Here is a 16,380-nt window from a genome sequence, read left to right as displayed (position 1 = left end):
TTTTGATTAATAGATATATGTGTAATTAATTGAATTGTTTGGATTTCAAATTTGTCAAAATTAAGCATGCTAATTATGTGATTGACTTAAAAAATAACTGACCATCTTACATCAATGTTAGGTGTGGATTGGTTCAATGCAAAAAGTTGTTAAGAAAACATTGAAAAATATTGATTTTATACCTACTTATTAATTGTATTGAGTTTAACCCTAAAATTTTGTAACGACATCAATTTATACCTTTCATTACATTTTGTTTAGATAAACACCAAACAAAAATTATAATTTTGTCAATTAAGTTCTTAAACTATTATGAGAGAAACAATTTATACTCTTCGTTAAGATATCAAGTTTCACACGTGTGTATACTTCTCCAAATGTCGTATAATAAAATGAACTATTGGAATTGATGTTGACAACTTACGAATTTAGATTGATTTGGTTATGAATGTTTGATAACTTAATTGATAAAATTATAAATCTCACGTAGCATTTATTTTAATGTATGTAATTGATGATATAGATTTATGCATTTACAAACAAAATTGTGGTTAAATTGACACAGTTAATTAGTGTATGGTTTTAATTATACAATCACCAAAATTTAGATGTATAAATTGATACAATCACCAAAATTCATAATTTTCTATTTCTTGTAGTAATGTATTCTTGTGTGTGTTTTAATGAAAATTATAGTTCTAAAGCCAAAGCAAATGATTATTTATGTCTCTTTTAGTGTGCATTTGAAATATATTTTTCAAATATTTCACCTAAAATAAGTTATTTTGAAAAAAAAAATCAAATATTTGGTAGTCACTTAAAATAGATTTTGAAAAAATGATTTTATAAAATAAGTTGGTTTAAGATAAACACTTGAAACCAACTTTAAAAAAATAAAAAAGCAATAATTTTGAATGTTTAATAGTTAACCTCTCTCTAATTCCTCACTTCCACTGTGTTGTCCTGACTACTGCTGCCTACGACTACCACCTATACCCATTTTTAGCAACTATCACCAATCAACTCCAGCTACCGCTGTCAGCCAACTTCAGCCACCACTTCCTGCGATAGCTTTCGGCTAACTCCGACCATCACCTATAACCAACCTTTTGTGATTGACGTAGGCATACTCCGATCACAATTTTTTTGTGTATAATAAATCAAATAAAATTGTATATAAAAATACTTTTGAGAAAGAGTTGACAAATCACATGTAATTTTATTTTAAGAAGTTGTGGTCAAAAATGTTTAAACGTAAATGGAATTTTGAAAATTAATTTTTTTAAGTTATTCCAAACCGCTTAATAATTATTTTGTGTTTCACTTTTTACTTTTTAAAAACTAGAATTATAAATGCTACAGCCACTCAATCTTAATGAGTACTTTATTACTTGAAAATAAAATGATTGTGAACCTCAATAATATTTTATGAATAAGCTTTAACTACTTTAAATAAATTAAAAGCTAAGAAGAAAATGCCTTAATCTCTATTATAAATTAATGTACATTTTGGACTATATATATATATATTGGACTTAAACTACTTTCTAACCTAATCCAACTTGAACAAATTTTTTTATTAGATAGGTTATTAGATTCTTTTTTTTTATTTTTTAAAAAACTATTATTATGTGGCCATTAAACATGTGATGCTTTTTTTTTTTTTTTAATTATTGCAATTAAGATGTAAAAATGGATATTTTGACCTATTGGGTAATTATTTGGTTTTTTTTATTTCGGTCAATAGGCTGTATCTAATTTTCCTACATCCATTTCCTATATAGTAAAAAAAAAAAAATTAATTGATTTTTAAAAATTAAGATTTTACCACATGATAGATTTTTATTTGATGATGCTTGAGATACACAATAAACAGTTGCAACTCATATTGCACTCAAGTTTTTTTATTTTGTTTTTTGTTTTTGAAAAATAAGTCCATTATTTTCTAATTTTCTTACTTTTATTTATCAAGTTCAATAGTTGAATTCATAATCGAATTTGAAAACAAAATTTTGAGAACTATTTTGTTTAGTTTTTAAAACTTGACTTAGTATTTGAAAACATCGGTAGAAAGTATATAATAAAGCAATAATTTAGAGGTAGAATGAGTAATACTAAAAATTAAAAGACTAAATAGTAATCAAATAGGAATTGAACACGTGAGTTCCTAAGAAATAGGACACGCTAATGTCTTGATCAATTGAATTTTATCTAATATTAGATTGATTAATTACGAAGATAAAATTTGATAATATTTTTATAAACGTAAAATTTGTACGTTGTACAACCATGAAGGTGCGAATATTCATAAAAACGAAGGTTCGGACAATATTTTTTTTTTTTCATACATTACAATAATTTCTTTGAAAAAATATTTGTTCATATTGAAAATAGAGACTCCATGCCATGAATTATATATTCCATGATATTTAAAATCAATATAACGCCAATCTGAATTGAAATATAAGAAAAATCTATTTTAAGTGAATATTTAAGATAATTGTAATTGAAGTTTGATTATGACTTGGATTGAAGTTGGATACGTTTTTATTTGATGGAACAGAAGTGGGACTAAATTCTTTATATTTGATATTGACAAATAAAATCATCGAATATGACTTTTATAATTTCAACCAATGAATAAAAAAAATGACAACTTTTGTAAATAATTACTATTTTTAAGAAAGAATAATTATTAGCTTTTTCTCTCTTTTAAACAAAATTATTAATTTTTTCCTTGCGTTGCTGCCTTTTAAATATGTATTAGTATTACTCAAAAAAAAAAAAAAAAAAAAAACCCCATATTTAAGATAAGTAAAAAGAAAATAATATATATTGGCAAATTCTATGACACGTTAATTTTTTTTAATAATAAATTTTCATAAATAATTTAGATGTTTGTGTTAAATGAACACTTCTGCTTTTATGCTACAAATAATTTACAAAACTTTAGTTTAAAATATTTTAATTGTTATGTTATATTTTTCACTTGTAACAATTTAGCATTGCATAATCTTACCATTATTTTTTAAAGTATATGAATTAAATTATTATATACTAAAATATAATAACTAATGTGTTCCAAATTTGAAAATATATAACATTAAATTGTTACAAATTATGGTTATAGGTCAAGAATGTTTTTTAATTAAAAAAAAAAAGGTGTAGTTTGAGTCTTGTTTAGTTTTGGTTGTACTTTAAATTGCACAATCTTAGTCAATATATTTTCAATAAATTTATAGCTAATCAATCCAATTAAGGTCATATTTACACGGAAGGAGAAATAATAAATGAATGTTAATATGAAAAACGGGTCTCAATAGATTACTTTTGTTGTTGTTTAATTCGTGTTCCACATTTATAGTGACAGTGGGGCTCAACGTCCAATATGTAATAAAAAACACAAATCGATTAGTGTGCGGAGGGCGATCAATCAATGTGTGTTTCAAAATTACATATTGTTACAGTTTATCGACAGTGTACTGTTACAGCATGAAAAGTACAAATCGATCACATTTACTATTACTGTTACTGTTACTGCTTATGGTCAAACGATAATGATAATAATAAATGTGACAGATTCATAATTATAAGTAAACGTGATAAAAATACATTTATATTTACGATTCAGACCCACTATGATTGATGTATCAATGGAATTCCATTACAATCACATCACATTCCAACGGGGTAAATGTGACATAATTTATTGTTAGTTTTTCAATATGTATGAGCAACTAATTTATAAATTTGTGCTGTGAATGTATATTTACATAGCGGTTTTACTTGCATGAGAATTGTTAGTCACTAAGCTAATTTTGATAAAAATCAATTTTGAAAGACTAAATTTAACATCTATTAAAAATACATAAACATTCATTGACAGAAATAAAGTAAATAGACAAATTATATTTGAACCAAAATCAATATATTAATCAAATTAATATTTTAATATACTTAAAAATTAAATTTAAAAAAACATAAAGGAATGGTTACTAATCGTTACATTTACCTTTCTTTTTCAACCATGACTTCTCAAAAAATCAAGAAACATCCTTAAAACTTCCAAAATTTACCAAGTTGATAAAATCAAATTGAATCCCAAGTCCTCTTTTTTCTTCAAAAAAAAATATTTCATAAATGTTAAGTGCAGGCCACGCGCGGGTACAAAAAGTAGGAGCGCGTGGGGGAACATGGGTAGTCCGTGACTGGCTACCGTCTGAACATGTTCCAACCTTCGTATTCAGCCGTACATAAAAATTGGCGGAACAAAAGATAAATCCTTCCCGACGTGCGACCAACTCCACATATCACCGGACACATGTCAGCTTATTATTAGATAACAATACTTATCGCTTTTTAACCAATCGGAAAGTTGACGCGTGTCCAAGTTCGATGAACTTGGCTGTATCTGATTTAAAATCCTTTTTCATATAGTTGAATCCGTACGGCACAAATGTAGGGCCCGCACATGGTTTTCAGCGTGGTGTCCAATCCACACATGTGCCATTCTAATCGAAGGAATCGCACGTGCGGTTTTAAATTTATCAATTTATTACTGTTTTAGAGAGAGAGAATTTTGTGGTGAAATGGGCTACCCACTATAAATATAAGTGTTTGATGTTAAGTCCCACATGTAATAGTAAAATTAGTACAATATTTCAAATTTCAAATTTATTATTACGTATTTCTTTGGTAATTAAAATTAAAATTGAAATCTGGCTCCCCAAGTTTATTTTGTCATAATTCTTCACAATATTTAAACATTTATTTTCTGGCTATTGTTTACTATTTTGATCCCAAAAATTCCAATATTTGCATAGAAGACAAAACTTTGAACTATGTTATATATCAACTGCACCAATGATTACAACCATTTAAGTTATTGTTAATGATTGGTATAAGTTGCAAAGCCTTAAAGACTTTTTGTTAATAATTTATATTAGGGGTTCAAAAAATTCAACAACTCTTGACCATCCAGACTATCCAAACCAAACTATAAATATTGGATTTGATTAATTTTGTTCTTAGGTTGGATTGAATTTGTTCTATTTTTGTTGGTTTGGGTTGGATTCAAGGTTGATTAAAATAAAAATTCGGATTAATTCAATCCAACCTGAATTATATATATATCTTTGTTTAAAATTTGACCACTTTAAGTTATGAAGTTATGAATTTTTAATATTCTTCTATTAAATTGTTATGATGTTTGTATTTGTTTAAAATTTATAATAAATATCATGGATATTTAATTTTAACATTTGAATTTTATAAGATTTTAGTTATTAGCATGAGTTGTAAATAGAATAAATTATAATCCGACAACACAACTCAATCCAACCCGAATTTTAAGAGTTGGGTTAGAAACTTTTTGGGTTGTCAACCCAATCAATCCAAATTTTGGAGTTGTTCAAAAAAAATATCATCAACTCAATCAAATTCATGTACACCCATAATTTAGAAAATATATATATATGCTACGATTTGATATTGTATCTTTATCATTTTGATGTGATTTGATTAGAAATGAGACCTTTTTGTAGGTTCCCTAGGAAGATGATTCTCCATCTCAATCTAGATTTTGAACAATTTCTTTAAAGACTAATTTTTTCATAAAATTTTATACAGATATTTAATATTCTTATTTGTTTAACTGAATTTTACTTCTTTTTTTTTTTTTAAATATTATTATCCAAAAATTTTAAAACCCATCATAATTGTTGGATTTTTATGTTTGGAGAAAAAAAATTAGTAAAAATATAACATAAGTAATTAATAAATTAATATCAATCATTGATTACTATTAATTTTAATTAATTATTACATATAAAATATTATTTATACTTAATAAGTTTCAATTAATACCTTTACAATTTATATTTATATCATCTTAACTATTTAATATAAATTATTGTTATGATTTATCAATATTCTAATTAATTGATATTACTTTAATTACTTATAGCAATTAATTTAAATAATGTAATTATGTTTAATATAAAAATATTAATTTATATTTAATTTAGTTGATTAAGCAATTAATTAATATAACAATAAATTAAATAATGCTAAATTCAATCGATGATCACATAAAGTCTCACATTTAATTAAGTAATTACTTAATTTTAGTTCCTATATACAAAATGAATAAATCAAACACATATATTTAACTTTCCAATATTAATTATCCTGCATATCCAAACACAAACATTAATTATTCTAGACATTAAAAACTTAGACATTCAAATCCCAGATATTTAATATCTATATCCATGAAATAATATCTGCGATCCAAATGGGCCCATTGATGAATTTTAATGTTTAGTATACCTAAGAACCAACTAGGAAAGAAAAAATACGTAAAAGATAAATTAAAAATTTAAGGAGAGTTTAACCCGCCGACTTCATAAGTTGGTGTTAAATAACTCAACTCCACCAATTTCAACAATGTTTACTACTGAAATGTACACATTTATCAAGGAAGTTTATCTTCCTCTCTCTTCCTCTCTCTAATGTTTTTTAACTATAGACTAAACAACTATGCATACCAAACACAAACTTCCTAATTTCAGACTTTAAAACTCAATTCAACGCCCCAAACACCCTCTTATAGAATACAAGAGATAAAACTGAAACGTGACATGAAGATTAAAAACTAACCCAATCCAAAATGATATAGTTGGCTTGCACAAATTCGAAGTATAAATATAAGTAATCAAATGATAAAGCCAACATGAAATAATTGATTTCATCTCATTGGAAGGTGAAAGGAATTTTGCAAAATAGCATCTTGTCTAATGGACAACTTGCTTGGACTGGTGTCTGTTAAATAATCAAATCAAATCAAATATAAGAAACAGACGTATTCACACTTTCATGTACACTGGGATGGAATTGAATGCACATCATTTTCTATATCACTGCTACCCAACAGTAAAGGATGATAGCAGATTCATTCTCCAAACTTTAGGAACCCACCACAAACAAAAAAGAAACACATTATTCACATAGCTCATTTCTTTTTCTATATCTTATATGCATCTTTACACTTCTATTGTTTCCCTTTTCATCTACCTCTCTTTCTATCTTTTCCTTCTCTTTTCCCCTACTCTTGGAATGGCAAACATTATTAACTATATGAAAACAGAAACATAACACCAAACTGAATCAATGGACTTACTGGTGCTGTTGCAACCATTCTTGAATTACAGAACGAAGAGCACGGTTAGGGACGAGGTTTTGGTGATCAAGCCTTAGGTTCGTCATCGGTGAAGTGTCGTGTCCACTGTCTAACCATCCTCTCAAAGCCTCTGCCTCGTAAGTAAACCCGTCGGCTGCTACGTGAGGATCCTCCATGACTTCCTGAGTATTTGCCAATATAGGGAGTGAAATATCAATCCATTAGAGGTGCAGACACTACAGATGCATTTTCAATTCTATCCTGAACTGTAACAGTATCGTACATAGACGATGTATTTTCCATTGAATTAACCGAGTTGAGATAAAAGTTTCTTTTTAGCTTTAGATACCATTTTCAATTCTATCCTGAACTGTAACAATTTCATCATTTAATGTTCAGACAATAATTAGCCTCTAGAAAGTACCAAGAACAGTGAATGATGATGTTAGGTCACTCTAAATTAACTAGTATAGTGATTGAGTGATGTTAGGGCTAAAATTGAGATTCTAAAAATTTAGATACCAAAATAGAAAATTTCTTGAATTTTAAGAACTAAACTGAAAAATTGCATAGAAGTAAGAAGTACTGGGACCAACGGTATATTTAAACCAAGGTCCCATGAAAGAACTGTATTAAGAAACAGCCTGAGTAATGGGGAGGACTAAAAAATCAACTCAAGATGGTTTTCAGTTAGCTAAGAGGATTCAAAAGTGAAGAATATGCAAAAGAGGGGCAATAATAGTGTAAGAGACGTACATGAGTCTTTCACGAAAACGCTATCAAAGCAAGAATAATGAGCCAATAAAGAGAGGGCTATGCATTTAACTAACCTGAAAAATAGGACATATGAAATAAGGAGGAGGTTGCACTTGCTGGTCTCCAAAGCTTAGGCATACTGATTGTGAACCTCCACAAGAAGCCCTCATTGGCTCAAGTACTCTCCACACATCAGATACAAGGTCTGGCCTGTACATACTATTTGTATTGCAACACCTCAATGCCAACTGGGCCAACTGTTCAGCCTGCACGAATGGCCAGTCCCCTGCTCGTGGATCCAAAACATCTTTCAATTTTCGTTTCTTTATGTTTATGATGAACTGGACATCTTCTTTCAATCTCAAGTATGATTGTCCAGTTAACAAACTTAACAATATCATGCCAAATGAAAAAACATCTAATTCTGTTGTGAGAGGGAATTCATGATTGCCTTTCGCATCATATCCGGCAGATAAATCCTCATTGTAACTTGACTTTTCATCATGAGGCAAAAAATGACAAGTTCCAAATCCGGCAAGTTTAGGAACGTAATTTGCATCTAATAGTACATTTGAAGGCTTCATGTCACCATGAATGATCTTGCAAACTTTATTCGAATGAATAAATATAAGAGCCGAGCATAACTCTGTAGCGATACGTATCCGAGTTTTCCATGATAATGGAGAGGAATTGTCCTTGCAAGCTAGCCTATCTTCTAAATTTCCATTAGGAAAATAGTCATAGACAAGAATACAAGCCTCCGGACAGACTCCAATGAGTGTGGCAATATTGGGATGTCTCAGCTTACTCAATACATCAACCTAACATATAAAACAAAATATATCAAGGAAATGTTTGAAATTGACTTGACATGGGGTTCTAAACTTCTATCCTTATTTGGGACCTAATCGTATTGTAAAATCACCATTATCTTTTGAGCCAATGAGTGATTTAACATAGTATCATAATAAGAGGTTATGTGTTCAAACTCTTGTAACATCATTTTCTTCCACATTGATTGGTTTCCACTTATTGAGCCTTCTACAAATTTTCATTTTTCATGGGTCAGAGTGTGAAAGTATTGTTATAATTAAAATTACCATAGTCCATCAACTTAACCTTTTGGATTGATTAGTAGTTTAACACATATAAAATGAGAAAATATAGTTATCTAACTAAACAATATACAAACTTTTAATTATATTTGGAAACTAATTATATCAATAATGAAAGAATTTTCTCGGTTTCACACACACATATATGCATATATATAAAAACATTGAGGAAGAGCACCTACTTAACCGAGAAACGAGTGTTTATAACATAACATACACCAAACACAGAGAACATAATAAAGCTTGGTTAATACTCCTTACTTTTAGTTGATTACTAACATTAAATTATTGTTTAGTCTTGATAAATTTTACCTGCTAACTTGCAGAATCGCAGTCTTTCTTTCTTTCTTATTGGTGTAAATGTCAATTTCCTTCTATCGATTATAGTCTTTATCCGTTATTTCTATTTGCAGATCTTTATTGTAATACACCGACAGGTAATTGGGCGTCTATTAACCCTCTTAAATTTCATTAAGCAATGGAATTTGTTTCCCTTCTAAAAATAATAAATAAATAAAAATCTAAGTACTAGTGTACTATTTATACAGTTAATATTTTAGCATTCTTGTAATAATTTATAATTATATTTTCTTGATAGTTTAAATATTTAGTATTAATGTTTTAATTAATTTATACTTATTTATTATTTCATACTAATTATACATACTTATATAGTATTTAGAATTTCTTTTAATTAATATTGTAATATAAAATTTAGTTATTTATTTTCAATTTGTATTAATTAATTAATCAATCGATGTAGTTCTTTGTTAAACTATACTGATTTGAATTAATGACTTATATTAAATAGTTCAACAGAATTAAATTATTGTTTTTATATTTACTTAATTAATTGAATAAACGAAATTTCCATGAGCAAAGACTTGATATTCAATATCTCAAACATTTAAATTCTACACACACCCACCAAAAAAAAAAAAAAGAGAAAAAAGAAAAGAAAAGAAAAAGATTCATGCCCACCAAAAAAAATAACTGCAATCCACAAGGACAGTACAACCAAGAAATAGAACTCTGTAAAGAAGAGATAAATGATCCTAGTAGAATTTTTGGAACTTTAAAGTTGATTCGTCAAGCTGCAAAAGTACATGAAATAAATAGTTTAACTCATCAGAAAGATTAGAAGGGATCCAGGCCATTCGTACCTCACGTTGAAACTCGTCTTCTGGATTCTGCAAGTTATGAGAACAGAGCATTTTAATGGAAACCTCAGTGTTATACAGCAGACCTTTATACATGCTTCCATTTGTACCCTCTACAATCTTAAGGGAGGGATCGAATTTCCGAGTCGCTTCTGCAATTTCTGAGAATGAGAACTCATGAGCACTATGTTGAATTCTGGCCTCTACTTGTCTCGTCCTTATGTCATTCAATTCTTTGAGTGCTTCATCTCGTTGCTTCAGCAACTCATCTCGATCATTTTTGTAATTATGCAGCAGTTCTATGGCTGAGAGAATCTTCTGCTCTAACTCCTTCACCATCTCATCAGATTCTGCAATTTGGTTTTCTAATTTTAATCCCTTGTTTCGAGCAATTTGGAGCTCCTTCGTCATTTCATTTACTTGGTTCTTCACATCGTCAAGTTCTTCTCTTTCTTTTGACCGTGCTTCTTCAGTTTCCTTCCTTCCTCTGAACTCTTCAGCATACAAGGCTTCAGCAACTTTAGCCTGAATATTTAACGAATACCATATGAGATCATAGATGTTTCAGATTTACTTGCTGACTACAACTAGATGCAATAAGAACACCCTAATCAAAGACTTGTAATATAAAAAATACTACACGTCCCAACAACACACTCGATTGATCATAATAAATGAATAAGATCAGACTACAACAATTGACATCAGAGTTACCCTGCGAATAGCATGGCCAAGTTCTATTTCAGCTTTTGCTCGCTTCAATGCCTCTCTAAAGGCTTCTCGCCTGGCATTTGCTGCATCGGTTATCGCCTTTTCAAGTTGAATATAAAGACTATCATCAGCACTTCCATCTTGCTGGAATCCCTGAAAAATAGAAAGGCCAAAATAAAAACTACGTGTTCCCTGTGCACTTATTCATTTTCTGGCCTAGAAAAAGTCCACGGTTCAAAGCTAAAACTTTGAATGCGAAGCATAAAGTAATGTCTTTGACTGATATTCAGGAGCATACCAACAAATGTGGAGGAGATGAGTTGGGAGCAAAATTAGTCAACTGACGAGGAGAATCTAATCCTAGTTCAAACTCATCTTCCTCAGTCCTTGAAGATGCAACATCCATACACCCACTGGATGGACTTGTTGAATATGAATGCTCAAAAGCGCTCCAAGTCCCACTAGTATTCAAAATGGCATCTGAAATTGTAAGCCTTTCCATGCCAATTGATGGACTGTCTATTATTCTCCCATTAAATTGGCCAGACTGCACTGGTCTCCAACTTGCCCCGTTGATGTTCTGTGACTGAGGTGATGGCAGTGAGATATCTGCATGAGGTTCTTGTGGACAAGCTTCCCTATTTATATGTAGTATTTACATTAGATGTCATACAACAAAGTTGCAATCTTAAAACAACAAACAAGTATGCAGTCTATAAGAGTTCTATAAGTCTCCTGCTGATCATTAGCCATATTGCCATACGAATTGACCGAAGTTTAAGAACCACATGAATTGACCAGACGTTCAAGAATTGATCAGTAGTTAGGACATTGGTTCTCAACAACATGCCTATATTAAACCATTTAGGATTGATGACATAGTCGATACATAGATCTTTTCCTATCAATGGATTTAAAGTATGAAAACAGATAAAGAGTGAGAGCAACAGACCTAATGCGAATTAGCTGCCCGTTGCAAACAAATTGAATTTGACAGAAAGCTGGTGCATTCAGGTGAACATACATAGCTTTCCTCGACCTGATTTTTGTCATTTTTCTGTGACATCAGAGAAGATAAACCATCATTGCCTAGATATAATATATTCTCCTCGATTTAGTTAACTATCTGGCATCACCTTACTTCCACAATTGAACCATCACAAAGACTGATAACCTCACAATGATTGAGCTATTAGGAACTTGTAATATTGTTGAACGGTATATCCTGCTTAAAAGGCAACTAAATAGCTATCATCTCCCTCTTATTCACTTAACAATGGACTAATGACTACTATGCCAAAACAAAAATAACTACAAACTAATTGAAGTGTTATGTTTACCCAAACCAAATTTTTTCTATTCTCTTAATTTCCTTCAACTAATATTATTTAGATTTCATCCCCTCCTAATTTTTCTACTTCTTTATTTTAAACCATCATTTCTTCCGACAGAGTCTTCAGCCGTGGACCATATACAGAGCAGAGTGCATGATATGTGCAAATGAAGTAACTAATAATCATAGGAAAAAAAGATACCCTTTACTTTAAGAGATGAAAGCAGATATACGTGGAAGAAGAATAGAACACAAGTAGCTAGAGTGTACCTTGAGTGATACTTGTCCGCTGCTGCACCCATAATAAGCCTTCTAATTCCATGAAGGGAGACAAGCTCCACAATTCCCTTCTTAATTTTGTCAGATTCAAAATAAAGTTTCTCTGCCCGAGCCTGAAGCAAGAAATTAATGAATAGGAGAACAAATGGGACAAATCCCAAATGCAATTTGAAATCACTCCTTATGTTTAACCCGGTTTACTTGTTGAAATCATCAAAAAGCCGAAAACTGATTCATGCATGATCACATCTCACATTATGTATTTATGATGTTTAACTATTTTCTTAACCCAGGATCCTAAAACCCAATTTAGTTCAATGAACAATGAAAGAATATTGAAAGAGATAGAACAATGGATGTGTACCCCAGCCTGGTGACAGAGGAGAAGGAATCCATCAAGAATCTTATTTGCATCCTGCCTCTCAAGTTCGCGATATGCATTTACTTTCTCTTCTTTCATAGAACTTGCCAAAAATTTTGTTCCCACTTGATGCATGGAAGAGAGAGTTCAGAATAACTAATCAGGTGTTTCCATAGTCAAGCTACTAACAGTAAGTCAACTCTAGCTATTATCTCAAACAATTCTAAGAAATACTCCAATTCATGCGAGTGTTCGATTTCATTCATTCCAAAAACATTTTGGAACGAACTTTATTTTAGTTAACTCAACCACTGGATTAACTCTTCTTCTTGATATGGAGAGCAAAAAATAAATGCAGAAAGTTAAACATAGAAAAGATCCTAATCTGAAATCTTATTACATTACTATTAATCTTAAGAATTTCTATTATTTCTATCATTAAATTAGGATTTTCTTCCTCATATTAACCTATAAAAAAATTTCTATTTTACAAACAACTTTCAGAGCATCCAATCAACGGTGTCCACTCAGTAAAAGTCAAATATCTTTGTTAGTATGAAAAAAGGTATCAACAGCAAAAAGTAATAACTCTATCAACCAAAAGCAATGAAAATCATCAGACAATTGAGCAAAATTAAGTGAACATATTGAAATTTGTCCGCGAGCTTACAGATTGGAATCAACTTTGCTGGCTCATGAACATGAAGGATACAAATCTTCCTCCCACCTGATTGCTTTATAGCATAGACCAAATTCAATTTACACGCCTTTATATCATTTCCCACAGCCACATAAACCACATCTTCTTCACTGCTACCAGCCATAATTCCTGTAGGATCAGTAAACCTATCTCGAACTCAAAACAAGAAAAAGAAAAACCCCTCTCAATTTCTTTCAATTTCTGAATAAACACACACAATCAGCCATTGCATAGAACGTTTCCACATTCCTCAGTTCACTTCAATATTTCACCCACATGCCCTTTTTTCTGACCACACTTCATGTTTTCTGAATCAAGTGCTAAATACAACGAAACCCAAATCGGATTCTCTCGGAGAAACCAGAATCTCGAAGCTATCAAGAGAATTAAAACGAAAGTGAATGAATGAAGGAAATGGTCAGTGGTGAGAGATTGATATTGTTTGGTGTAATTCAGACTGCAGAGCTTCTGTAGCGATGGATTTGAGGGAATGTTAGAGGTGAGGAACTGAATATAAAATGGGATGAAGAATAAAACTACTTTCATGCGAGACTTTACTCGGTCCACATCTCTTTCTCTCGCCATTGCAATTGCTTGAGGAAGAAGAAGAAGAAGTCAGCTGTGTTAATATTTAAAATTTGAAGAATATCGTCTTACAATTTATAATGACGTACAAGAACACGGATATCTTCCAATTCACATTTACATTCTCTCTACAAATATTAATGCTTATTTTACTTTTAAAATATATAATATGCTTTTAAGACTTTCAATTTTGTCAAATAAATTCTTCAGACTTTTAATTTTGTATTTTAGGATCCTTTAAATTATAAATATGATTTTATGAATATAGATATTAAGTGACTAAAATTAAAATGTCCGTGATTTACAGGATAATTAATGTCGAGAAATTAAATGAATGTGTATGATTTACTAATTTTATATATAGAAACTCAAAAAGTGAGAGAACAAGTAATGTAGTCATAATTAAATTAACTATTTAATATATTGTTATATTGATTAATTATTTAATTACCTTAAAATATCAACAAATAATTTTTTTAATTAAAAATTATTTAAATTATTTAATTTTATTAATTAAAATAATATAAATTAATAAAATATTAATAATTAATAATAAAATTTTATACTCAATAATTATGATAAAATGAAATATCAATAATAAATGTAATAGTTGAACTTATTCAACCTAAATAATATATATTTTTTAGGTATAAAAATCCACAAGTATGGAGGGTATTTAAAAATCCATGTCAGATGGATTTTAAAGTTTCATGAATAATAATATCATAGGTTTAAAAAGTAAATTAAAAAATGAAATCGCACGAAATAAATAAGGATATTAAATGTAAATTTCATGATAATGTGAAACAAACATGACCTTATAGATTTATTCAATATTCTTTAAAAGTATGGATACAAGTGAAAGTTTAAAATTCTTTTAGACATAAAATTTAAATTTATAAATCAATCAATTTTAAAATATTCGTTTAAGTATGAGTTTATAAGACCTAGAATTGAAAATTAAGTAACCTATTAGACAATTTCAAAATTATGATTAAATAAATAAAAATCAATTTGTACTTTAACTTTGGAACTTGTAACATTTAAAATTTCAAACTAATAATTTTATTAATCATCTTTAAACTTTCATAAGTAAATCAATTTAAATACTCCCTTAAGATTTCATCTTAAAAATATCAATATATAATTTTTATATATGTGTAGACTTATTTAAATGCATGAATTAATATAATGTAAAAGAAAAATGTTGGATTAATGGTTTTTCATCTTTTCATACTTCTCTCCTTTTCTCTACTTATTTAAAAAGAATCACATAATACTAGTGAAATTTATAAATTACCGACAAAGGATATAAATAGATTAATTTATGAAAAATTATAGTTAAATTAATACAATTATTAGTTTATTCAACTCTAAAGTTCATAAATATAAATTTATATTTTCTCATTGTTTTAGTCATGCATCATTGAAGTTAATTTATAAAGGTAATCGATATCAAACAAAATGAATTGAATTTATAAAGGTAATCAATATCAAACAAAATGAATTGAAGGAAGACTGAAAATTCAAAAATAAAATAAAAGTTCGACGAATTGACCTAAGTTTAATAATTAGGTCTACTCTTCGTTCCTAATTGCTAACATATATTATAGTTGAGTTATGTCTGATTTGACAATATTCAAGTCTACTCAAATTATTTTAGTATAATTCTTTTTAATATAGAGATAAAAAATAAAAGAAATTGAAAAATTATGAAATAAGTAGATCTAAAAGATCGTTCATCATTTAGGTGGGTGGTTTTGAATCCAAATTTTTAAATCCTTTGGAGCTTTGTCATGATGGGTAAATTCATGAGCAACTCAATAGCATTCCGTTAGCAAGATTATTAAAATAATTTAAAAGTATACTAAAAAATAAAAATAGGTAATCATGAACATTAGTATATGATTATCAAATGATTCAAGAAAAAAAAAAAAAGAATAGTTGACTTTTTGAATCATATAATATTAACGAATGTCGTTATCATTATATATAAAGTAAACTCATGTCCTCTCCCAGAATATACTTCATATCATATTCATGTTTAATCAATTTTAATATTAAATAATTGAAAATTAATTTTAATATCAGTTTTTTTTTTAAAATATTATATCAGTTGTGATTTGTGAAACCTATTTGAACGGGTTTTTATTCTTTTGTTTTTTCTTTAGATAATAGTATTTATGAAAATTTGAAGTTT

The 16,380-nt window shown here is 28.9% G+C and overlaps 1 protein-coding gene across 2 annotated transcripts; it reads right to left on the bottom strand.

The window, feature by feature from the left end:
- Positions 1 to 6,734: 6,734 nt before the first annotated feature.
- Positions 6,735 to 14,090, bottom strand: LOC120092925 (U-box domain-containing protein 33-like). Of its 2 annotated transcripts, XM_039051167.2 has the most exons (9): positions 13,566 to 14,090; positions 12,899 to 13,020; positions 12,526 to 12,647; positions 11,875 to 11,979; positions 11,221 to 11,560; positions 10,926 to 11,075; positions 10,215 to 10,736; positions 8,011 to 8,757; positions 6,735 to 7,362 (listed from the first exon to the last, which is right to left on the bottom strand). In XM_039051167.2, the coding sequence occupies exons 1-9, from the start codon at positions 13,717 to 13,719 to the stop codon at positions 7,177 to 7,179; spliced, it is 2,448 nt and encodes an 815-aa protein (XP_038907095.1). In that variant the 5' UTR covers positions 13,720 to 14,090; the 3' UTR covers positions 6,735 to 7,176. The 2 variants fall into 2 exon arrangements, with proteins under 2 accessions (XP_038907095.1, XP_038907096.1); XM_039051168.2 differs by lacking the exon at positions 12,899 to 13,020 and having other exon boundaries at positions 13,566 to 13,706.
- Between the last annotated feature and the right edge of the window lie 2,290 nt (positions 14,091 to 16,380).

Source organism: Benincasa hispida, chromosome 12 (assembly GCF_027475165.1).
Source record: "Benincasa hispida cultivar pf3 chromosome 12, pf3_genome.v1.1, whole genome shotgun sequence".
NCBI classification, from domain to species: domain Eukaryota; kingdom Viridiplantae; phylum Streptophyta; class Magnoliopsida; order Cucurbitales; family Cucurbitaceae; genus Benincasa; species Benincasa hispida.
The sequence above is the reverse complement of the archived record's forward strand: the minus strand, read 5'-3'. Positions and strand labels throughout refer to the sequence as shown.